The sequence below is a fragment of the Pogoniulus pusillus genome, chromosome 38 (genome assembly GCF_015220805.1).
Source record: "Pogoniulus pusillus isolate bPogPus1 chromosome 38, bPogPus1.pri, whole genome shotgun sequence".
In the NCBI taxonomy this organism is placed as follows: Eukaryota; Metazoa; Chordata; class Aves; order Piciformes; family Lybiidae; genus Pogoniulus; species Pogoniulus pusillus.
Window position 1 is genome coordinate 5,851,097 of NC_087301.1, and position 22,144 is coordinate 5,873,240.

At 59.3% G+C, this 22,144-nt stretch overlaps 2 protein-coding genes across 2 annotated transcripts; both read left to right on the top strand.

The window, feature by feature from the left end:
- The first annotated feature begins 1,076 nt into the window (after positions 1 to 1,076).
- On the top strand, positions 1,077 to 8,316 carry LOC135191099 (proline-rich protein 36-like). The gene is made up of 4 exons (XM_064173090.1): positions 1,077 to 1,163; positions 1,793 to 1,998; positions 4,749 to 7,630; positions 8,305 to 8,316. Exons 2-4 carry the CDS (start codon positions 1,929 to 1,931, stop codon positions 8,314 to 8,316), a joined length of 2,964 nt encoding a protein of 987 aa, XP_064029160.1. The 5' UTR covers positions 1,077 to 1,163; positions 1,793 to 1,928.
- Positions 8,317 to 9,352: 1,036 nt separating this feature from the next.
- On the top strand, positions 9,353 to 18,325 carry LOC135191122 (uromodulin-like 1). The gene is made up of 5 exons (XM_064173121.1): positions 9,353 to 10,272; positions 11,717 to 11,956; positions 13,917 to 14,073; positions 15,390 to 15,519; positions 17,384 to 18,325. The coding sequence occupies exons 1-5, from the start codon at positions 9,863 to 9,865 to the stop codon at positions 17,533 to 17,535; spliced, it is 1,089 nt and encodes a 362-aa protein (XP_064029191.1). The 5' UTR covers positions 9,353 to 9,862; the 3' UTR covers positions 17,536 to 18,325.
- The last annotated feature ends 3,819 nt before the right edge of the window (positions 18,326 to 22,144 follow it).

A 22,144-nucleotide genomic window follows, 5' to 3' on the forward strand; every position in this document is an offset into this window, starting at 1 on the left:
GCCAGGGACAGCAGAAGGGGACACAGCCTCAAGCTGTGCCAGGGCAGGTCTAGGCTGGATGTTGTTAGGAAGTTGCTGGCAGAGAGAGTGATTGGCATTGGAATGGGCTGCCCAGGGAGGTGATGGAGTGGCTGTGGCTGGAGGTGTTGCAGCCAAGCCTGGCTGGGGCACTTAGTGCCATGGTCTGGTTGGTTGGGCAGGGCTGGGTGCTAGGTTGGGCTGGTTGAGCTTGGAGCTCTTTTTCAACCTGCCTGACTCTATTCTATGAACCTGTGCCAGTGTCTCCTCACGCTCTGTGATCCACAGCCTTCCTGGGCAACCTCATACTGAAGAGCTCCAACCTGACCCTGCTCTCTGCTAGACCTCTCCAGTATGGTTCCTGTGGTGAAGTTTTGTGCAGCTCAGCTCTGCCAGGAGCAGGTCAGGTGCCCAGGCTGCTGTGCCATGCTCCTGTCTCTCCAAGGGGGTGATGTGGTTGAACTGCTGAGCACAAACATCTTTCATTACAGCAGCCAGGATTCCACAGAGCATCTCTGGGTAGCAGCAGCTTTGTGTGAAGAGCAGAGCAGGCCAGGCAGTGGGGCTGGCATCCAGGGGGAAGCTGTGGAACTTTGGGCAGGGAGCTTCTGCAGAGTGCTGGATGTGGCAGGTTACTGCAGGCTGCCTCTGGGTGGAGGCACTGACAAAAGCCAGTGCTGTCCAAATGCCAGCCAGCCAGCTGGAGGCTGAAGGTGAAGTGACCTGACCTTGGCTACCTCCCTCAGCTATGTGCCTTGGCCAGGAGTGGCAGTGCCATCTGGCAGCTGCCAGCCTGTTGGGTTATCTGCTGGGCTGCACTGTCAGTTTGCTGAGGGATGGAGAATGGTTCATTGTTGTTCCCCTCCAGAGCCATCTCCTCCTCCTTGGTGTCTCTTGCAGTGCTCTTCTGAGCTGTCATTGTGCAGCTTATCTCAGCCCTGCTCAGGTTCTGCTGTCTGGTGCCCGCTGCCCTCACCAGCCACAGCTATGTGATGATGATGATGATGATGATGATGATGTTCTCTCAGCTCTTCAGCCTGGGCTGCCTTATCCTTCCTTCTCCCAAGAGGTTTACTTGCTGGTTGTGTGTCTGCAGCTGCCTGTCCCTGCACAGATGCCTGCTCCACACCCCTGACTGCCTGCAGGTGGGCACTGGCAGGAGCACTCCGAGTGCCAGGTGGGAAGGGACCCCAAGGCTCATCTGGTCCAGCAGCAGAGTTGCCATGAGCTGGCACTTGGTGCCATGGTCTGGTTGACTGGCTGGGGCTGGGGGATAGGTTGGACTGGATGATCTTGGAGGTCTCTTCCAACCTGGTTGATTCTATGATTCTAATGGCCCAGCAGCCTGCCAAGCTGAGCCTTCAAACTGCCCGAGGGTAGGGGACCCCACTGCTGCCCCTGGGAGGTGATTCCAAAGTCTGCCTGCAGACAGCACCAAGGTCACCTCTCAGCCTCCTTTTCCCCCATCTAGACAAGCCTAAAGGTCTTGGCTGCTCCTTCCAGCCCCGTCCCAGACTTTGCTGCCCTGCTCTGGATGCATTTAAGGACCCTTTGGGGCCCAGAGCTGCAGGCAGCAAGCAAGGCAGCATTTTAACCCCTTCTGCAGAGCCAGGGAGCTCTGTGCCTTGCAGCCAGCCTCTCCTGCCTGCAGCCAGCCTCTCCTGCCTGCAGCCAGCTCCTCTGCCATGCACACTGAGCCACTCTCCTCCTCTTGAAGATCAACTGATTCCAATTGGTGCAGCCTGCTCCTTTGTTTGTTGTCTCCTTGGCACAGGTTATTGGTTGCTGCTTGGCCTAAACTCTTATAAAGTAACCCAACACTGCCCTTGCAGAGCACACACAGCAAATGCCCCTTGCTGAGAGGCAGCAGAGGCTCCTCAGCAAGCTGCTGCCTGTCTGGCTCCATTGGGATGATCCAGGAGATGCAGGGAGAATTCCTCCTCTTCCTTCTGCTCGCAGCTGGACTCTTGGATTGCTGTGGTGAGTGATGTGTTTTGTTCTGCTCTCAATTGCTGCCTCCCTGCCTCCTTTCCCTCTATCATCAGTGAGCACAAAAACTCTGCTAAATATTGTGCCACCAGCCTCAGTGTGTGACAACAGCGAGCTGGAGGAGCAGCATCTGCCTGTGCAGCTGTGCTGGGAGCCTGAGGATTGCTTCTGCTGTGAGGACAGGCTGAGGGAGCAGTGGGTGGGGGACAGCCTGGAGAGGAGAAGGCTCCAGGGTGAATCATAGAACCAGGGAGCACAAGGAGCAGCCAGTGCCAAGCCCCCTGCCATGCCCAGGGACACCCTACCCTAGAGCAGGCTGCACACAGCCTCAGCCAGCCTGGCCTCAAACCCCTCCAGCCATGGGGCCTCAACCCCCTCCCTGGGCAACCCATTCCAGCCTCTCACCACTCTCCTGCTCAACAACTTCCTCCTCACCTCCAGCTCAGCTCCGTTCCCCCCACTCCTGACACTCCCTCACAGCCTCAAAAGTCCCTCCCCAGCTTTTTTGCAGCCCCCTTCAGATGCTGGCAGGCCACAAAAAGGTCCCCTGGGAGCCTCCTCTGCTGCAGCCTGCACAGCCCCAACTCTTTCAGGCTGTGCTCACAGCAGAGCTGCTGCAGCCTCTCAGCATCCTCCTGGCCCTGCTCTGGACACTCTCCAGCATCTCCACAGCCCTCTTGTCCCAGGGGCTCCAGCACTGGATGCAGGACTCCAGGTGGGGTCTCAGCAGAGCAGAGCAGAGGAGGAGAATCCCCTCCCTGGCCCTGCTGGCCACACTGCTGCTGCTGCAGCCCAGGCTCTGCTTGGCTTTCTGGGCTGCAAGTGCACACTGCTGGCTCCTGCTGAGCTTCTCCTCCAGCAGCACCCCCAAGTCCCTCTCCTCAGGGCTGCTCTCAGCCACTCACTGCCCAGCCTGGATTTGTGCTTGGCATTGACTCCACCCAGCTGCAGGACCTTGCCCTTGCTCTTGCTGACCCTCCTGAGCTTGGCTTGTGCCCACCTCTGCAGCCTGTGCAGGTCCCTCTGGATGGATCCTGCCCTCCAGCCTGGCTGCTGCACCACACAGCTTGGTGTGGGCAGCAAACCTGCTGAGGCTGCACTCAGTGCCTCTGCCCATGGCACCCACAGAGATGCTGAACAAGACTGGTGCCAGGGCTGATCCCTGAGGCACTCTGTTTGTCCCTGAACCTCTACTTGGCCATGGAGCCATTGGCAGCCACTCTTTGGGTGCTGCCATCAAGCCACTTGGTGCAGGACCTTGCACTTGGGGTGACCTTAGAGATGCCTGAAGGGATCCTCCAGGAAGGCTGCAGAGGGACTTCTGCTGAGGGTGTCTAGAGACAGGGCAAGGAGGAATGGTTTGAAGCTGAGCTGGGGTAGAGATACATTTGCTGGCAGGAGCTTAAAGATTTTGGAGAGGAAAGTGAATGAATGTTCTAGTCCATGCTTTGGGAAGTGTCCTTGGGAATGTCAGCCTTTGGAATGTGAAGGCAGCAGAACCATTAAATGTGTGGATAAAGCCTTTAAAAGCTTTGCTTTGCCTCTTGATGTGGCAGAGTCTGCTCCTGGGCTGAGAAGCTGCAAGTAGAGAAGTTGATGTGTTCAGAGATGCATAGAATGGGTTTGGGTTGGAAGGGACCTTAAAGCTGATCTAGTGCCAACCCTCTGCCATGGGCAGGGACACCTCCCCCCAGCCCCAGGTGGCTCAAGGGCTCATCCAGCCTGGCCGTGAACACCTCCCTGGCCAACCTCTGCTAGTGTCTCCTCACCCTCACTGTCTGTGACCCACAACCTCCCTGGGCAACCTGTGCCAGTGTCTCCTCACCCTCCCTCTCTGTGCTCCACACAACCTCCCTTGTTCAGTCTCATCCCCTTGGCCTCTGCCCACCCATGCAGCCTGGCCAGGTCCCTCTGCAGGGCTCTCCTACCCTCCCACATCTCCATACCTGCTCCTAGCTTGGTGCCATCTGCAAACTTACTGATGTTGGACTAAATCCCCTGGTCCACAGACATTGAATTGTCATTAAAGAGCTTCCAGCCCTGTCCCTAGGCAAGCTTGGAGGTTTCATCCTCCCTCTAGCCTTGGCTGTTGCTTATGGCCTTGTGCAATCAGTGCAAAAGGTTCCCCTCTGCATGGTTGGTTGCTTTGCAGCAGTGTGGCAGGAGCACCAAGAGTCATCCTTGACATGGCACTGAACAGAAAGGGCAGGGGAGCAGACTGGCAGCAGCTGCCCATAGGAATGGCACTGCCAGAGCTGCTTCCCCCCTGCCCATAGGAATGGCACTGCCAGAGCTGCTTCCTCCTTGGCCATAGGAATGGCACTTCCAGAGCTGCTTCCCTCCTGGCCATAGGAATGGCACTGCCAGAGCTGCTTCCCTCGTGCCCATAGGAATGGCACTGCCAGAGCTGCTTCCCTCCTGGCCATAGGAATGGCACTGCCAGAGCTGCTTCCCTCCTCTGCCCATAGGAATGTCACTGCCAGAGCTGCTTCCCTCCTGGCTATAGGAATGGCACTGCCAGAGCTGCTTCCCTCCTGGCCATAGGAATGGCACTGCTAGAGCTGCTTCCCTCCTGCCCATAGGAATGGCACTGCCAGAGCTGCTTCCCTCCACCTCCCATACACTTCTGTGGCCTCTTGCTGCTTCCTGCTCAGCCTGTGCAGGAGGATGAAAGCTAAACTGCTCTGGAGGCCTGTGTAGAGCTGAAGAGGCAAGAGGCTTGTCTGCTTTCTGTCCTTTAGGTGCCTCCAAGCATGGCCATGATGGCAGTGAAGTGCTAGAGCTGAGCTTTGCAGGAGGAGCCCAGCCAAGAGCTGAGAGCAGCCCAGAGCCCAGCCAGCTGCTTTCCATTGCAGACGACTCAGATGCGATGAGCTTTAACCCTCAGAGCCCAGCAGCTGATCCCACCAAGGAGACAGGAGCTGATCTCGGCCACACAGCCCCAGCCCTGCAGCCCCAGCAGCTGGACACAGGCTTGGCAATGCCTCAGCACCTGCACACAGAAGCAGCAGCAGCTTTAAAGCTCCAGGATGGGCACAGGTTTCCTGGCAAGCTGCTGGGTACCACCAGCGTCGCTGTCTCCGCTCGGGCATCGCTGCCTGCCACGCGTCTGGAGCTGCCAGCTGGGGCACTGCGTGGGCAGCCAGACAATGCCACCCAGGCTGCTTTCAGCCTCAGCAACCCTAGCACTGGGCTGCCACAGCCCAGCCCCGGGGCAAGGACACACCAAGGCTCTGCCCAACTCGAAGCTGTCCCCTCTGCCCCTGCTGCCAAGCAGATGGAGGTGACAAATCCTCTGACCCCAGTGGTCAGTTTCCACCCGCCAAGAGCAGAAGCAGCAGCACCTTCGCTCCCCCCTGCAGCTCAGACTGCTCTCCAGAGTGCAGGGCTGGGCTGGTTGCCACCAGCAGCACCTGGCACAAGGTCACCAGCCACTAAGCCACCAGCCCAGGCTGCCAGCAGAGCTGCTGTGACCCCTGCATGCCCCAAGGAGACTCAGAGTGTGGATGCTCAGGTTGCAGCTTCTGCATTCCTCCAAAGCCCAGCTTCAGGGGACCTGGATGCAGCCTACCACAGGGTGACACAGCCAAGTGCTGTCCAGGTGTCCCCTGGTTCCTCTCTGAAGCAAGGGACAGCAGGCAGAGAGGCCAGAAGCTCAGCAGCAGCTGTCACAAAGGCTCCTGCACACCCAAGCCAGCTCCCTGCTGCCCAGACCCCCCTGCAAGGCAGTGTCCATGCTGCAGCAGTGCTGCAGCTGGGAGCTCAGGCTGAGGGTGAGCTGCTCCCATCTCCAGTTCCAGGATCCATCAGCACAATTGAGAGCCAACAGCCCCTCTCTGGCTCCCAGCCTGCCAACTGTGCCCAGCAACAGGTGGCCCCAGAACCCAGCAGCAGCTCTGAGGAGGCTGTAGCTCCAGGCCTACAGAGTGATGCTGCTCAGCAGCTGATGGCAAGCAAAGCTGACAACTCCAGAGCCCACGAGAGCCCACAGGGCTCTGCCCACTCATCCTCACCCATTGCCACAGCAAAACCTTCCCAGGCTACCGAAGAGCCAAGAGCTGCAACACCTGCAGCTGCCTCTGAGAGCGCAGCCCTGCAGCCTGGCAGCTCTCCAGGGGCTCCTGGTGCAGGGCTGCAGCCACCAGCTGCTGCCAGACTGCCTCTGCTGGGCACCCTCACCCCTGCCGAGACAGGCGCCCGGGTGCCAACCTCCCCCACGCCTGCTGCTCCTGGCTCTCACGTTCGAGCTGTTTCTGCCCCCCCTGTATCCCAGGAGGCCTTCCCTGGGCTGCTGCAGGTGAGCACAGTGGCAGGCTCCAGGAGCAGCTCCACGCAGCAGCTGGCCAAAGCTGCTCCTCCCCCGGGGGCTGCAGATGCCAGCCCAGCCCCCAGCCCCTCTGCGCTGCACCGCAGCAGCACCCAGAAGCTTCCCCTGCCAAGCTCTGCCTCTTCAGCCCTGCAGGAGCAGCAAGCTGGCAGCCTGGCACAGCTGCCCTCCCTCCAGTCCAGCTCAGCAGCAGCACCTCCTGGGCCGGTGGTGCCCAAGGCTCCCGAGGAGATGCCAGCACTCCTGGCACAAGCTGCGGCGCAGCAGTTGGGCATGGCACAGGATGCAGCTACCACAGCCCTCAGTGCTCTGGGAGGGGAGCAGCTCACAGTGCTGCCATCCCCCCCACGCTTGTCCTTCCTGCTCAGGAGTGCCAATGGCATGATCTGCCTGCAGCCCACGCAGGGCTCCCCTCTGCCCACGCAGCTCCCCACTGCCAGTCTCGGGGGTCTGGTTTCAGTTCAGCAGATCCTGGCAGCATCAAATTCTTCAGCCCTGGACCTTGGCAGCTTGCACAATCTGAGTCACTCCAGCCTGATCCTGGTCAAGCCTGTCTTTGTCCTGTTGCCCACTGACAGAGCAGACCCACAGGTGGTGCCCTCTCCCGAGGGGCAAGGTGCCCACCAGACTGCCCTCCTGGTCACAAGCAGGAAAGATCTGAGTGTGGCTACCCCTGAAAGCAGCCACAGCCCAGTGACAACTACTTCCTCTTATCCCACCAGCAGGTCTCTGAGGCCTGAAACCCTCTCCTCTGGGTCCAAGCAAGGAGCAGAGCAAAGCAAAGGGACCTCTCTGCCAGCGCTGCCCAGCCCCAGCCCCACGGCTGTGTTCCCAGCAGAGGCTTTGCTGCAGCCCTGGCTGGGGCTCAGCACTGCAATGCAGGCCATGCCCCTGCACAGGCTGCCTGCAGACATGCAGCTGCCTGCTCCCAGCTCCCCACACCCCATAGGCACTGCTTTGGCTTTACAGAGCAGGCTGTTGGCAGAGCCTTCCCCCCACCCTGTGCTGCCAGCAGCAGTGTCTGCGCAGAACAGCTCCCAGAGTGCCCCCAGAGTCCTTCCCAGCACTAAAAGGCCACAGATGACTCCTGCAGTTCCATCAGCAAAGGGACTTGGTGGTCTCCAGACTCCATCTCAACCTCCATCCACTGCTGCAGTTCCATCAGCAAAGGCACTCCTTGGCCTCCAGACTCCATCTCAACCTCCATCCACTCCTGCAGTTCCATCAGCAAAGGCACTCCTTGGCCTCCAGACTCCATCTCAGCTTCCATCCACTCCTGCAGTTCTATCAGCAAAGGCACTCCTTGGCCTCCAGACTCCATCTCAACTTCCATCCACTCCTGCAGTTCCATCAGCAAAGGCACTCCTTGGCCTCCAGACTCCATCTCAACCTCCATCCACTCCTGCAGTTCCATCAGCAAAGGCACTCCTTGGCCTCCAGACTCCTTCTCAACTTCCATCCACTCCTGCAGTTCCATCAGCAAAGGCACTCCTTGGCCTCCAGACTCCATCCACTCCTGCAGGCTCTGCAGTTCCATCAGCAAAAGGACTCCTTAGCCTCCAACCTCCATCCCAGTCTCCATCCACTCCTGCAGTTCCATCAGCAAAGGGACTTGGTGGCCTTCAGCCTCCATCTCAACTTCCATCCACTCCTGCAGTTCCATCAGCAAAGGGACTTGGTGGCCTCCAACCTCCATCCCAGTCTCCATCCACTCCTGCAGTTCCATCAGCAAAGGCACTCCTTGGCCTCCAGACTCCATCTCAACCTCCATCCACTCCTGCAGTTCCATCAGCAAAGGGACTTGGTGGCCTCCAACCTCCATCCCAGTCTCCATCCACTGCTGCAGTTCCATCAGCAAAGGCACTCCTTGGCCTCCAGACTCCATCCACTGCTGCAGGCTCTGCAGTTCCATCAACAAAAGGAGTCTTTGGCTTCCCTGTGCCCTCCTTACCTCCCTCCACTGTCTCCAGGAGTGCAGATGAGGTTGAGCAGAGGAGGACCCCAGCTCCACAAGGCCATGGCCAAGGCTTGGTGAGCAGCCCAGCCCCTGCCCACACCCCCTGCAGAGTGTGTTTGGCCTTCAGCACCACCAGGCAGCCCCCACTGAAGGTGTCCACAAGCACTGTACCTCTGCTGCCCACATCACAAAGCCCCCAGAGCACTGAGCCACCAGCTCAGAGGCTGCCACCAGCTGCCCAGTTTGTCCCCAGCCCCTCCTCAGCTTTCTCAGTGCTCCCAGCTGGCAGTGAGCACAAAGATTCCCCAGCTGGCACCAGGGCCTGTGCAGGAGGAGCTGCAGTGTGTGCTGAGGTGGCACCAGCCCACCCCACCTCTGCAGCACAAGCTGGACACTTGGCACTGAGCCCTGCTGTGCCCCAGGCTGCTGTGATGGCAGAGAGGTCACCACTGCCTCCCCTGGGTGCTTCCTTTCCAGCAGAGCCCCAGATGATAACCACAGTTTCTGGGAAGCTTCTGGCTCCAGTCACCCACCCAGAGATGCAGAGCAGCTCTCCTGCCAGCCCACCCCACTCTGTGCCCACTCCTGGTCCCCTGCCCTCAGCCCCCAAGCCTGACCAAAGCCACCCAGCCCCTGCTGAGCTCTTCTCACAGGCAGAACAGACAAAGCCAACTGAAACCAGCAAAAGCAGCACAAGTGCAAGGGAAAGAGCAACTGGGAGCTCCCGGGGAACAGGAGGCTCTCTGCCAGGCTCTCTGCCAGGCTCTCTGCCAGCCACATCCAACCCCAGGGCACAGCAAACCCCCCCTGCAGTTCTGAGCAGCGAGCTTGGTGTGGCTGCAGTGCAACCATCTCTGCCTGCAGCTTCTGCCACTGCTCCTGAGGGGCAACCTCCCCTGGCACAGAGCACAGCACAGCCCTCAGCAGCTGGCACCTCTCTCCCTGCCCCTCGGAGAGGCTCTGGCACTGCTCTGCCCACGCCAGCTGCCAGCTCTGAGCCCAACGCACTGCTGCCTGCTGCTGCCCGAGGGGGAAGAGCACCTCTGGGCCCTGCAGCAGTGGGGGAGGGTGAGGAGGTGGCAGGGAGAGGAGGAGCAGCCACTGTGGTCCCTGCAGCAGTGAGGAAGAGTGAGGAGGAGGCAGTGAGAGGAGGAGCAGCCACTGTGGTCCCTGCAGCAGTGAGGAAGAGTGAGGAGGAGGCAGGGAGAGGAGGAGCAGCCACTGTGGTCCCTGCAGCAGTGAGGAAGAGTGAGGAGGAGGCAGGGAGAGGAGGAGCAGCCACTGTGGTCCCTGCAGCAGTGAGGAAGAGTGAGGAGGAGGCAGGGAGAGGAGGAGCAGCCACTGTGGTCCCTGCAGCAGTGAGGAAGAGTGAGGAGGAGGCAGGGAGAGGAGGAGCAGCCACTGTGGTCCCTGCAGCAGTGAGGAAGAGTGAGGAGGAGGCAGGGAGAGGAGGAGCAGCCACTGCCAGCCAGCTGCCCACATCTTTGCCACCTCAGGCACCAGCCAGACAGCCTTTGGAGAAGGAAGATGAGGGTGAAGCTGGGACTGGTGACTCCAGCCCTGACACTGCCATGCTCGCCCCTGGGCTACCTACAGCAAAGGCATTTCCTGGCTCTGCTGCCAGGCCTGTCAATGCTGCCACTCCTCAGCCAGCTCTCCTCAGCACTGCAGCTGTCAGTGATGCTGAGATGCTTCATGGCAGAGGTCTAAGCCACTTCCTTCCAAGCCCAGAGGGACCCTTGTACTCTTCTGGCAGCCTGGTGGCACTTACCCCCCCGGGGAGCTCCTCTCTGGGTGCTGCACACACTGAGCAGTCTGAGAAGCTGAGCACAGAGGCAGAGGAGCTGGTTGGGACAGATGAAGCAACAGAAGAAGCAGCTGAAGGCTTAGTAACTGTTCTAACTCTGCTGGATTTGGAGCCCAGCCTGGCTGAGTCCCACCAGAGGAGGAGGCTGCAGCCAGGAGCTGCCATCCTGAACGGGTAAGGAGCTGGGGGAGTTGCTGCTGTGCATCCATGCTGGGGTCTGCAGGCAGCTGCCACATCCTGAACAGCTAATCACAGAACCAAGCAGGTTGGAAGAGAGCTCCAAGCTCAGCCAGTCCAACCTAGCACCCAGCCCTGCCCAACCAACCAGACCATGGCACTAAGTGCCCCAGCCAGGCTTGGCTGCAACACCTCCAGCCACAGCCACTCCACCACCTCCCTGGGCAGCCCATTCCAGTGCCAATCACTCTCTCTGACAACAACTTCCTAACAACATCCAGCATGAACCTGCCCTGGCACAGCTTGAGGCTGTGTCCCCTTGTTCTGGTGCTGCTTGCCTGGCAGCAGAGCCCAACCCCACCTGGCTACAGCCTCCCTGCAGGCAGCTGCAGGCAGCAATGAGCTCTGCCCTGAGCCTCCTCTGCTGCAGGCTGCACCCCCCCAGCTCCCTCAGCCTCTCCTCACAGGGCTCTGCTCCAGGCCCCTCCCCAGCCTTGCTGCCCTTCTCTCAACACCTTCCAGCACCTCAACATCTCTCTTGGATTGAGTAGCCCAGAACTGGACACAGCACTGCAGGGGTGGCCTGAGCAGTGCTGAGCACACGAAATGAGTTGCTGGAGGGGTTGCTGCTGTGCATTCATGCTGGGGGAGGTCATATCCAAACTGCTCCATGGTCTCAGCCAACACAGGGTTAAACCTGGGTTTGTCCAGCTCTGAACGAGTCCTTTTCACACCCTGGCTGCCAATGGTGTCCTTCAGCCCTCCTTGTCTTCTTCACACCAGCCTGCAGCTCCCTGCCTCTCCTCCCAGAGGCACTCTCCCTGCAGCTGTGCCCCTGGGGGCGTTTGAGCTGTCTCAGGTGGGCAAATGCCCTGGCAGAGAGGGGCAGACACTGCCAGACAGAGCAGCACCCCTGGGCTGCCCTCAGCTCAGCACCTTTGGCTGTGCAGAGGCAGGAGGTGAGGCTAAGCCATGCCAGGGGGTGCATGTTGGAGTGTTTAGAAGTTTGGGGTGAGTCCTGCAGAGAGCTTTTCACAGCCCTGAGCCACCAGAGAGGTGGTTGTGCCAGCAGGAAGATGGCAGCAGTGTCAAGAAGCCTCTGACAGCTTTTTCCCCCCCAGAAATGTGCAATTATACAGGGAAAGGGGAAATATTTCAGCAATGATCTATGTCTTGCCTTGCTTTTGTTAGTGTAGGACCTAGAAACAGCCCCAGAGTGCCCCTGCACCATGTCAGCAGCTCTGGCAGTTGGGCTGCTGGTTGGACCTGATGACCTCGGAGGTCTTTTCCAAGCTTGGCGACTCTCTGGTTGGTTCTGTGGTTGGCTGCTCCTTTGTTTGCTGTCTGGTTTCCCTTGAGGAGCCTCACCCCAGTGCTGTTGGGCTGCTGGCAGGCCATGGAGCCTGGCTGCAGCTCAGCTTTTCCTCCTTCTCTCCCTAAGCCTTGCAGTTGTGAGCGACGACAGCTGCGGCTCCGGCAACTACACCGCGCAGATGAGCTTGCAGCCCGTGGCAGAGGCAGGGCTGGAGGTGGAGGAGTTGGTGGCTGCCCAAGAGACTTACCTGGCCCTCATTGCTGTGCAGAGCAACAGCAGCCAGCCCCTGCTGCAGGTCCAGTCGTGCTGTGTGACTCCTTCTGCCAGCCCAGGGGCCCCGGGAGCCGTCTGCTGCTTGTTCCGCAGGTCAGAGCCGCAAGGGGGGAGTTGGCTTTGCACTGCTGCTGGGGGTGCCCTGCTGATCCTTAGGGGACCCTCTGCTGCAGTTGCATCTCACTGGAGTTCAGAGGAGGCTCAAAGCAGTGAGAGCAGCTCTGGAGGGTGCTCTGCTCCCCCAGCTCTCTTGCAATGAATACCAAGGACAGCCCTCGGAGGAGGTGTTCAAGACAAGGCTGGATGAGGCACTCAGTGCCATGGTCTGGTTGGTTGGATGGGGCTGGGGGATAGGCTGGGCTGGAGGAGCTTGGAGCTCTCTTCCAACCTGCTTGATTCTGATTCTATGGATGGGGCACTGAGTGCCATGGTCTGGTTGGTTGGGCAGGGCTGGGTGCTAGGCTGGGCTGGCTGAGCTTGGAGCTCTCTTCCAGCCTGCTTGATTCTATGATTCTATGGATGAGGCACTCAATGCCATGGCCTGGTTGGTTGGATGGGGCTGGGGGATAGGCTGAGCTGGAGGAGCTTGGAGCTCTTTTCCAACCTGCTTGATTCTATCATTCTTTGCTTCCTACCCTTCTAAAGCAGAGGTTTTCCACAAGTGCTGCCTGTTGACTTCTGGGCTTAGCTTTTGCTGACATAGACACTGCATGGCAGGACAGGTAAAGATGTGGGAAAGAGAGAGAGAAGGGCAGGATCCAGCTCTGCCCATTGGAAGGGGTAAGATGAGGAGGAACAACTCAGCAGAATGACAAAGATGTGGGTTTGGGACCTGCCTTTTCTTCTGAGGACAGCCACAGGGCAGTTACCTGGCATGGAGTGAGCTGCCCCACACCAAGTGCCACAGGGAGCAAGGCTCCCAGACTGCACTGGCTTGGAAGGGACCCTCAAAGTGATCCTCTCCAAGCCCTGTGCAGTCAGCAGGGACCCCTCCAGCTGGAGCAGGCTGAAGCTTGCTGCCCTGTGGCACTGACAGAGCTGAGCTACACATTCCATAGACTGATAGAATGGGTTGGGTTGGAAGGGCCCTTGAAGAGCATCCAGTGCCAACCCTCCTCTGCCATGGGCAGGGACACCTCCCATCAGCCCCAGGTTGCTCAGGACCTCATCCAACCTGGCCTTGAACACCTCTAGGGAGGTTGTGGAGCACAGAAGCACAGAATGTGATCAAAGATCTGTGCTTCTGTGCTCCACAACCTGCCTGGGCAACCTGTGCCAGTGTCTCCTCACCCTCCCTCTCTGTGCTCCACAACCTCCCTAGCCAACCTGTGCCAGTGTCTCCTCACCCTCCCTCTCTGTACTCCACAACCTCCCTGGGCAACCTTTGCCAGTGTCTCCTCACCCTCCCTCTCTGTGCTCCACAACCTCCCTGGGCAACCTGTGCCAGTGTCTCCTCACCCTCCCTCTCTCTGCTCCACAACCTCCCTGGGCAACCTGTGCCAGTGTCTCCTCACCCTCCCTCTCTGTGCTCCACAACCTCCCTGGGCAACCTGTGCCAGTGTCTCCTCACCCTCAAGAGTTTCTTCCTCATCTCCACTCTCAATCTGCCCATCCCAAGCTGTTCCAGTGCCTCTGATGACCATTTCCCAGCTCTGTGGTGCTGAGGCCATTCCAGTTTAAATGACTCTCCTAGAAGGAAAAGGAAAGGGAGGTGCCAGCTGGATGTGGCATCATTCTGGGCCCAGTTCTTGACCCACTTCCAGTGGCCATGGTGGGAGATCTCCTCTGCAGGGCTCCTGGATGTGCCCAGCTCAGAGAATGGGAGCTGCCCTGCAGCACCTCTTTAGTGGCTGTAGCAAAATGCACCCCCAGGAAGCCATTCTGCTGCTCCAGCATTGTGACCTCCACAGCAGGGACAGGCAGAGCCTGAGGTGATGGCATTGGGTGGGGGTTTGGGTGACTCCTGCAGGTGAAGGTCCTTGGCAGAGCTGTGCCAGCAGATGCCCTCCTTCTTGCCCTAAATCTGCAGCTGTTTGCCCTCTGTCCTTGCCAGGCTGCCGTTTGAGTGCAGGCACATCCAGCTGCTGCAGAGCAGCCTGCCCAGCTCTGCCAGCTTCACCATCCAGCTGTTCCAGATGCTGAATCACTCCGTGGCTTACTTGCACTGTGAGCTTAATGTCTGCCTGCAGGGCAAAGCAGGATGTGAGCAGGTAGGTGGCATGGGGCTGGGGCTGACTGCTCTGAGGAGCTTTGGGAAGGGTTTGAGGCTGCCAGCAAGCCCAGGTGGGGCAGGGAAGACTCACAGCAGATTCTAGCAGGGACTTGGTAGGTTGTGGAATCCTTTTGGTAAGACCTCACACCCCTCAACTAGACTCAGCTGCTCAAGGCTGGCCTTGAACACCCCCAGGCAGGAGGCAGCCACAGCCTCCCTGGGCAGCCTGTGCCAGAGTCTCACCACTCTGCTGCCCAAGAGCTGCTTCACAGAGTCACAGACTGAGTCAGGGTTGGGAGGGAGCACAAGGAGCAGGCAGTGCCAAGCCCCCTGCCATGCCCAGGGACACCCTACCCTAGAGCAGGCTGCACACAGCCTCAGCCAGCCTGGCCTCAAACACCTCCAGCCGTGGGGCCTCAACCACCTCCCTGGGCAACCCATTCCAGCCTCTCACCACTCTCATGCTCAGCAACTTCCTCCTCACCTCCAGCCTCACTCTCCCCACCTCCACCTTTGCTCCATTCCCCCCACTCCTGACACTCCCTCACACCCTCAAAAGTCCCTCCCCAGTTTTTTTGGAGCCCCCTTCAGATCCTGGCAGGCCACAAGAAGGTCCCCTGGGAGCCTCCTCTGCTCCAGCCTGCACAGCCCCAACTCTTTCAGTCTGTGCTCACAGCAGAGCTGCTGCAGCCTCTGAGCATCCTCCTGGCCCTGCTCTGGACACTCTCCAGCATCTCCACAGCTCTCTTGTCCCAGGGGCTCCAGAACTGGATACAGGACTCCAGGTGGGGTCTCGGAGAGGAGAGGAGAGGAGAGGAGAGGAGAGGAGAGGAGAGGAGAGGAGAGGAGAGGAGAGGAGAGGAGAGGAGAATCCCCTCCCTGGCCCTTCTGGACATACTTCCTCAGCTCCAGTCTCACCCTTCTCTGCCTCAGCTTCAAACCATTCCCCCTTGGCCTGTCCCTGGACACCCTCAGGACAAGTAGAGACTAGAAGGCAGCACTAAGCTCCCCCCAGAGCCTTCTCCTCTCCAGGCTGAACCAGTGCCTTGGTTGGAAGCCTGGCGGCTGGCTCAGTGCTACCAACAGCTGCTGATCCACAGGGACAGGGAACTGAGGAATAGAGAGTCCCACAGGGGCTGAGCCAAGCATTAGGCAGGTCACTCTTTGGAATGACAGCAGAGCTGAACTGAGCCTGAGGAGCCCTGCTGGGGTCAGTGCCAGGGCTGCTGTGGACTGCAGATGGGCACTGGCACAGCAGATCCTGCTCAGGTGCCAGCAGAGCACTCACAGAGGCTCTTCACATGTCCTTCCCAGGACTGCTTTGGAAGCATGGAGCCACTTCTGCAGCCAAGTGACAGGAACAGCCATGGGAAGCTGCACAACCTCATCTCCTTGGGTCCAGTTCCCAGGGTGAGCAGCAGGTCTCTCTACAGACCCATGGAAGGTGAGTCTGTGCCTCTGCCAGTCTGCCCCTCTGCAGTCTGCCCCTCTGCCAGTCTGTGCCTCTGCCAGTCTGTGCCTCTGCCAGTCTGCCCCTCTGTCAGTCTGCCCCTCTGCCAGTCTGCCCCTCTGCCAGTCTGCCCCTCTGTCTGCCCCTCTGTCTGTCTGCCCCTCTGTCTGTCTGCCCCTCTGCCAGTCTGCCCCTCTGTCTGTCTGCCCCTCTGCAGTCTGTCCCTCTGCCAGTCTGCGCCTCTGCCAGTCTGCCCCTCTGCCAGTCTGTCCCTCTGTCTGTCTGCCCCTCTGCCAGTCTGCCCCTCTCTCAGTCTGCCCCTCTGCAGTCTGTCCCTCTGCCAGTCTGCGCCTCTGCCAGTCTGCCCCTCTGCCAGTCTGTCCCTCTGTCTGTCTGCCCCTCTGCCAGTCTGTCCCTCTGCCAGTCTGCCCCTCTGTCTGTCTGTCCCTCTGTCAGTCTGTCCCTCTGTCAGTCTGTCCCTCTGCCAGTCCGTGCCCCTCTGCCAGTCTGCCCCTCTGTCTGTCTGCCCCTCTGCAGTCTGCCCCTCTGCCAGTCTGCCCCTCTGCCAGTCTGCCTCTCTGCCAGTCTGCCCCTCTGTCTGTCTGCCCCTCTGCAGTCTGCCCCTCTGCCAGTCTGCCTCTCTGCCAGTCTGCCCCTCTGTCTGTCTGCCCCTCTGCAGTCTGCCCCTCTCTCAGTCTGCCCCTCTGCCAGTCTGCCCCTCTGCCAGTCTGCCCCTCTGAAGTCTGCCCCTCTGCCAGTCTGCCCCTCTGCCAGTTTGCCCCTCTGCAGTCTGCCCCTCTGCAGTCTGCCCCTCTGCCAGTCTGCCCCTCTGAAGTCTGCCCCTCTGCCAGTCTGCCCCTCTGCCAGTTTGCCCCTCTGCAGTCTGCCCCTCTGCAGTCTGCCCCTCTGCCAGTCTGCCCCTCTCTCGGTCTGCCCCTCTCTCGGTCTGCCCCTCTGCCAGTCTGCCCCTCTGCCAGCCTGCCCCTCTGCCAGTCTGCCCCTCTCTAGCAGGGCTGTCTTCCAGCTGAGAAGAATTTCCCTGCCTGCTGTAAAAGCTTGAGAGAGGATGGATGATTGTGAGGGAGCTTTGTGGAGGGTGAGATGAGATGGGAGGCCTCAAGGTGCTGGCACATCCTTGGCAATAGGCTGTGTGTGTTTTGTTCCCTGTTAGTTTTGGGGCTTTGGGAAAGCAGCTGCAGGGGCAGGGTTGGGATCACAGAACCAGAGAATGGCTTGGGTTGGAAAAGTCTTCCCAGCTCACCCAGTCCAAGCAGCAACCCAGCCCCACCATGGAGAGGCTGAGGGAGCTGGGGTTGTTTAGCCTGGAGAAGAGGAGGCTCAGGGCAGACCTTATTGCTGTCTGCAACTACCTGAAGGGTGGTTGTGGCCAGGAGGAGGTTGCTCTCTTCTCTCAGGTGGCCAGCACCAGAACAAGAGGACACAGCCTCAGGCTGTGCCAGGGGAAATTTAGGCTGGAGGTGAGGAGAAAGTTCTTCCCTGAGAGAGTCATTGGACACTGGAATGGGCTGCCCGGGGAGGTGGTGGAGTCGCCGTCCCTGGAGCTGTTCAAGGCAGGATTGGACGTGGCACTTGGTGCCATGGTCTGGCCTTGAGCTCTGTGCTAAAGGGTTGGACTTGATGAGCTGTGAGGTCTCTTCCAACCTGGGTGATACTGTGATACTGTGATACTGTGATGGCCCTGAGCCACATGTCCACACCTTTCTTGGACACTTCCAGGGATGGAGGCTTCCAAACCAGTGCAGTCTGTGGTGTAAAGATGGATGAGAGTTCAACCTTCTCTTCCTTCTCCCTCCCTCAGTGCTGTTCGCTGCCTGATGACCTCTTTCTTTATTCCCAGGTCCTGACTCTGCCATGCTGCTACCCATTCTGCTGGGGTCCCTCACTGGCTTTGCCATCTTGGGCACTGCTTTCATAAGCCTTTGGCTGCACCACAGACAGAAAACCAAAAGCATCTCCCACCCACAGCTCCAGGACCTCCGTGGTCTGTGAACTCTGAGCCTGGCCCTGCAGTCCCACGGATCAGAGGAGCCCCTGAGCTTGCTTTGCACAGTGCATTGCTTCTGTAGAGCTGCTGCTGGCCCAGGGAGAGAGAAATCCCACCCCTGCCTCCTGCACACCTCCCCTCCCTTCCTTGCCTTCTGCATGAGCAAGTCCAGAGCATGCAGAGGAGAGAAAGATTTGTAGTCGTGGTCCAGCTCCAAGGGAGGCATCAGCAAGTGACTTGCACTGAGGGGTGGCAGCTGTCTGCTGGGGGCCATGGTCAAGAGGTTTGGCAACAGCTTCTTTGGGGGGGAGCAGCTCAGGGAAGGGCTGTTCAGCATCCACCTTGCAGTGTGTTATTTTCATTACAAATCTAATGAAGCCTCTCCTGGAGAACCTTCTCCAACATAGGAGAGGCAGAGTGGGGCCAGGAAGGAGCTGCTGAGTTCCCTGGCAAGTGGATTGCTGCTTTTTATGCTAGGGGAGTGTTTCAGGCTGTATTAAGCAGTGGAGATGTTCCCTTTCCTCACCTTCCACCAGCCCAGGTTGCTCAAGAGCTCATCCTTGAAGACCTTCAGGGAGGAGGCATCCACCAGCAGGCTTGGAGCAGCTCTCCTGAAAGCTTTTGGTGTCCCCAGAGGTTGCTCAGCAGCAGGCAGAGGAGAGAAAGATTTGTAGTCGTGGTCCAGCTCCAAGGGAGGCATCAGCAAGTGACTTGCACTGAGGGGTGGCAGCTGTCTGCTGGGGGACAGGTTGGGGGCCATGGTCAGGAGGTTTGGCAACAGCTTTTTGGGGGGGAGCAGCTCAGGGAAGGGCTGCTCAGCATCCACCTTGCAGTGTGTGAGTGGGGACAGCACACACAAGCAGCAGGGGTGGGGGGGCTGTGAGTCAGTGGGGTGGGGGTGCTCAGGGAGCACCCCAGAGGCTGCTCAGCAGCAGCACTGCTGCCTCTTTTCTGGAGTGCAGAAGCCAGGCAGGGGCCTGTGGCAGCTGCTGTGGGTTGGGGTCCTACCCCTGTGCAGTGAGCTGAGAGTTGGAGCTGTGCAGGCTGGAGAAGAGAAGGCTCTGAGGTGACCTTCTTGTGGCCTTCCAGGATCTGAAGGGGACAACAAAAAAGCTGGGGAGGGACTTTTGAGGCTGTCAGGGAGTGATAGGAGTGGGGAGAGTGGAACAGAGCTGGAAATGGGGAGAGCCAGACTGGAGGTCAGGAAGAAGTTCTTCAGTGTGAGAGTGGTGAGAGCCTGGCAGGGGCTGCCCAGGGAGTCAGTGGAAGCCTCATCCCTGGAGGTGTTTGAGGCCAGGCTGGCTGAGGCTGTGGGCAGCCTGCTCTGGTGTGAGGTGTCCCTGGGCATGGCAGGGGGGTTGGAACTGGATGGTCCTTGTGGATCTCATTGCTGTCTGAAGCTGCCTGCAGGGAGGCTGTAGCCAGGTGGGGTTGGGCTCTGCTGCCAGGCAGGTAGGGACAGAAGAAGGAGACACAGCCTGAAGCTGTGCCAGGGCAGGTTCAGGCTGGATGTTGTTAGGAAGTTGTTGTCAGAGAGAGTGATTGGCATTGGAATGGGCTGCCCAGGGAGGTGGTGGAGTCCCCATCTCAGGAGGTGTTTAAGAGGAGGCTGCATGAGGCATTTAGTGCCATGGCTTAGTTGATGAGAAGGGTTAGGTGTTAGGCTGGACTCAATCTCAGAGGTCTCTCCCAACCTGCTTAATTCTGGGGCTCTGTGATTTGGGCTCCTGGTAGGGAGCAGCTTCTGTGCTTGCTTTTCACAGGTGAAAAAGTTCTTTACAGGGAGGGTGGTTGAGCACTGCAGCAGGTTGCCCAGGGAGGTGGTTGAGATCCCACCCTTGGAGGTATCCAAGGTGATGCTGGGCAGGGCTCTGGGTGATCTGATCTAGTGGAGGAGGTCCCTGCTGCCTGCAGGGGTTGCACTGTGGGTGCGCTTTGGAGGTGAGATGGTCACATCCAGCCAGCCACTGGGCAGCTTCCAGCAGTCAGAGCCTCTGCCACAGGCTGACCTTTCAGCGCTGTGCCAAGGCCCTGAGCTGCCAGGAGGTGGCAGAGATGCAGCTGCTGCTGCGGGAGGAGACAGAGCAGCGCCTGGCTGTGACCCTGCGCTAGAGCCTTGCGGGTTGTCTCCAGTGGCTTGGTGCTGAGCTGGGAAATGTGGCCCTGACCTCGTGGGAGCTAAGGCTGTGTTCTAGCAGTGCCTCTTACAAAGGCAGGAGGGCTCCAAGGGCCTGCACACGTTCTCAAGTGGGAACTGCTGTTAATGCAGGGCAAGCCCCTTCTGCTCTGTGCCATGAAACCTCACAGTGCAGAGCAGAGCTGGGCCAGGGCCGGTGAGACTGGACCTGACCTCCTTGCTGCTGCCAGTTCACCTTGCTTCTGCCCACTGCCTTCAGTGCTGGCACCTGTGCCCAGACAGAGGGAGGCTCTCTCTGTTCCCCAAGGGCTGGGCACAGTCTGAGCACTGAAAACTCTCTGCACTGATGCTCAGCCCCTGTCAAGGGGATGCTGTGTGCTGGGTTGCCCTGGACAAGCTGGGCTTGGGTCAGGGGGGCAACTGGTGGGGCCCAAGCCCCATGCACCAGCAAACCACCTTTGGAGTGGTGGAGAAGAAAGAAGAGGCACCCATGGAGGCACCTTGAGTGCTGGGTCCAGTTCTGGGCTCCTCCATTCAAGAGGTGCTGGAAGGTGTTGAGAGAAGGGCAGCAAGGCTGGGGAGGGGCCTGGAGCACAGCCCTGTGAGGAGAGGCTGAGGGAGCTGGGGGGGTGCAGCCTGCAGCAGAGGAGGCTCAGGGCAGAGCTCATTGCTGCCTGCAGCTGCCTGCAGGGAGGCTGTAGCCAGGTGGGGTTGGGCTCTGCTGCCAAGCAGCCAGCAACAGAACAAGGGGACACAGTCTCAGGTTGTGCCAGGGCAGGTTGAGGCTGGATGTGAGGAGGAAGTTGTTGTCAGAGAGAGTGATTGGCATTGGAATGGGCTGCCCAGGGAGGTGGTGGAGTGGCTGTGGCTGGAGGTGTTGCAGCCAATCCTGGCTGGGGCACTGAGTGCCATGGTGTGGTTGGTTGGTTGGGGCTGGGTGCTAGGTTGGGCTGACTGAGCTTGGAGCTCTCTTCCAGCCTGGATGATTGTAGGAAATCTCTGAAGTTCTGTGAAAGAGGCACCCCTGGGTGTGGGAACAGCAGAGATGTGAGCCATGGGCATGGCTGCCTCACTTCTTGACCCTCTGAAGCTGAGGCTGACCCCGGGGGGATGCCTGAGCTCATTGCCAGTCACTGCAGCTCAGCTGCAAGCTCTAGGAGGGAGGGAAGCAGCAGCTGCTCTCAACCCCTGCAGTGGTTTCCTCTTCTCCCTCTGCTTCTGAGCTTTCTAGAATAAAACCTGAGCACTTCAGCACGAGTTTGTCCTGCCTGTTCCTGAGCAGAGGGAGGTGAAGATGTGTTGGGTCTGTCCCCAGCTCTGCAGCTGTGTTGGCACCTGAGTGCCAGCAAGTGGGAGTGGATGTGACCCAAGCTCCACTCTGCAGCCCCTGCACCTTGTTGCTCACCCCACAGAGAGCAGCAGAGCCTGGTGAGGTGCAGTGAGGAAGAGGAAGGAGAACACAGCACAGCACAGCACTGCTGGAGCTGCCTCGCACCGCCAGGGAGCAGCCCAGAAGCTCTGCATGAAAAGACAGGCTGAGCTCAGGAGCTTTCCCTCCCACACCTTGAAGGGCAACAGACACAACCTGGAGCCCAGGAGGTTCTATCTGAACAGGAGCAAAAACCTTCCTCGGTGTGAGGCTGCTGGAGCAGGCTGCCCAGAGAGGCTGTGGAGCCTCTTGGAGGCAGCAGCAGCAGCAGCAGCACAGGGACAGCAAGTGACTGAGCCACTGACCTGGCACAGCCTCTTGGACTCGCTAGACCCAGACAAGTGCCATTAAAGGCTTTTTGGAGCTGGGGAGCCAAGGTGCAAAGCAGCCCCGGGGCGAGCCTGCTGCGAGCAGAGCTCCCACGGCGAGGGCTGAACCGCTCCGGCCAGCTCCGCGCTGCGCTCCCCTTGCTCCAAGTGCCCCTGGCAGGCATTCAGCAGCCACTTTCCCCCCCCCTCAGGTAGCCACCCTGGCTCGCCAGGTCTGCTGTGCTTCTCCTGCAGCGTTTTCTCACGCTGAGTTTGGGCTCTGCTCTGCTCTTTGCCTTTCTGGGGGGGGTTTCTCCACTCCCCTCCTTCCCCCCGCTCCCAGGCGTGGGGCTGAGGAGGAGCCCTGTGGATTTCTGCCTCTCCAAGAGCCCTGCTGAAGGCTCAGCTGAGGGATGGGATCCCATCCCCTGCATGCAGCAACTGCCTCAAGGTTGCATTGCACCGTTTGTCCTCTTCTGCTCTGCCTCTGCCCCAAGGCAGATGGAAGGTGCCCAGCCCGGGCAGGCACAGCCTGGCAGGAGTGCCTGGCATCAAGTCAGGCAGCTGCTCTGCATAGCAAAGGAGAGGGACACTCGGGATCCACCTCTTGGCAGTGAGTACCAAGGCTCATCTCGGCTAACTCCTCACCTCCCCAGGCAAGCAGAAAGCAGGAGGAGCTCCTTGACTCCTCTTTGCCAGCAGCTGAGCAGGAGGCTGTCAGCCAGGCTGCCTCTTCTGCC

Excerpts from the sequence above, each read along its gene's own strand:
- LOC135191099 (XM_064173090.1), top strand. The coding sequence starts at position 1,929 with ATGATCCAGGAGATGCAGGGAGAATTCCTCCTCTTCCTTCTGCTCGCA. Across the intron at positions 1,999-4,748 it reads TGGACTCTTGGATTGCTGTG|GTGCCTCCAAGCATGGCCAT; the intron begins GTGAGTGATGTG and ends TCTGTCCTTTAG.
- LOC135191122 (XM_064173121.1), top strand. The coding sequence starts at position 9,863 with ATGCTCGCCCCTGGGCTACCTACAGCAAAGGCATTTCCTGGCTCTGCT. Across the intron at positions 11,957-13,916 it reads GTCTGCTGCTTGTTCCGCAG|GCTGCCGTTTGAGTGCAGGC; the intron begins GTCAGAGCCGCA and ends TGTCCTTGCCAG. Across the intron at positions 15,520-17,383 it reads TCTCTACAGACCCATGGAAG|GTCCTGACTCTGCCATGCTG; the intron begins GTGAGTCTGTGC and ends CTTTATTCCCAG.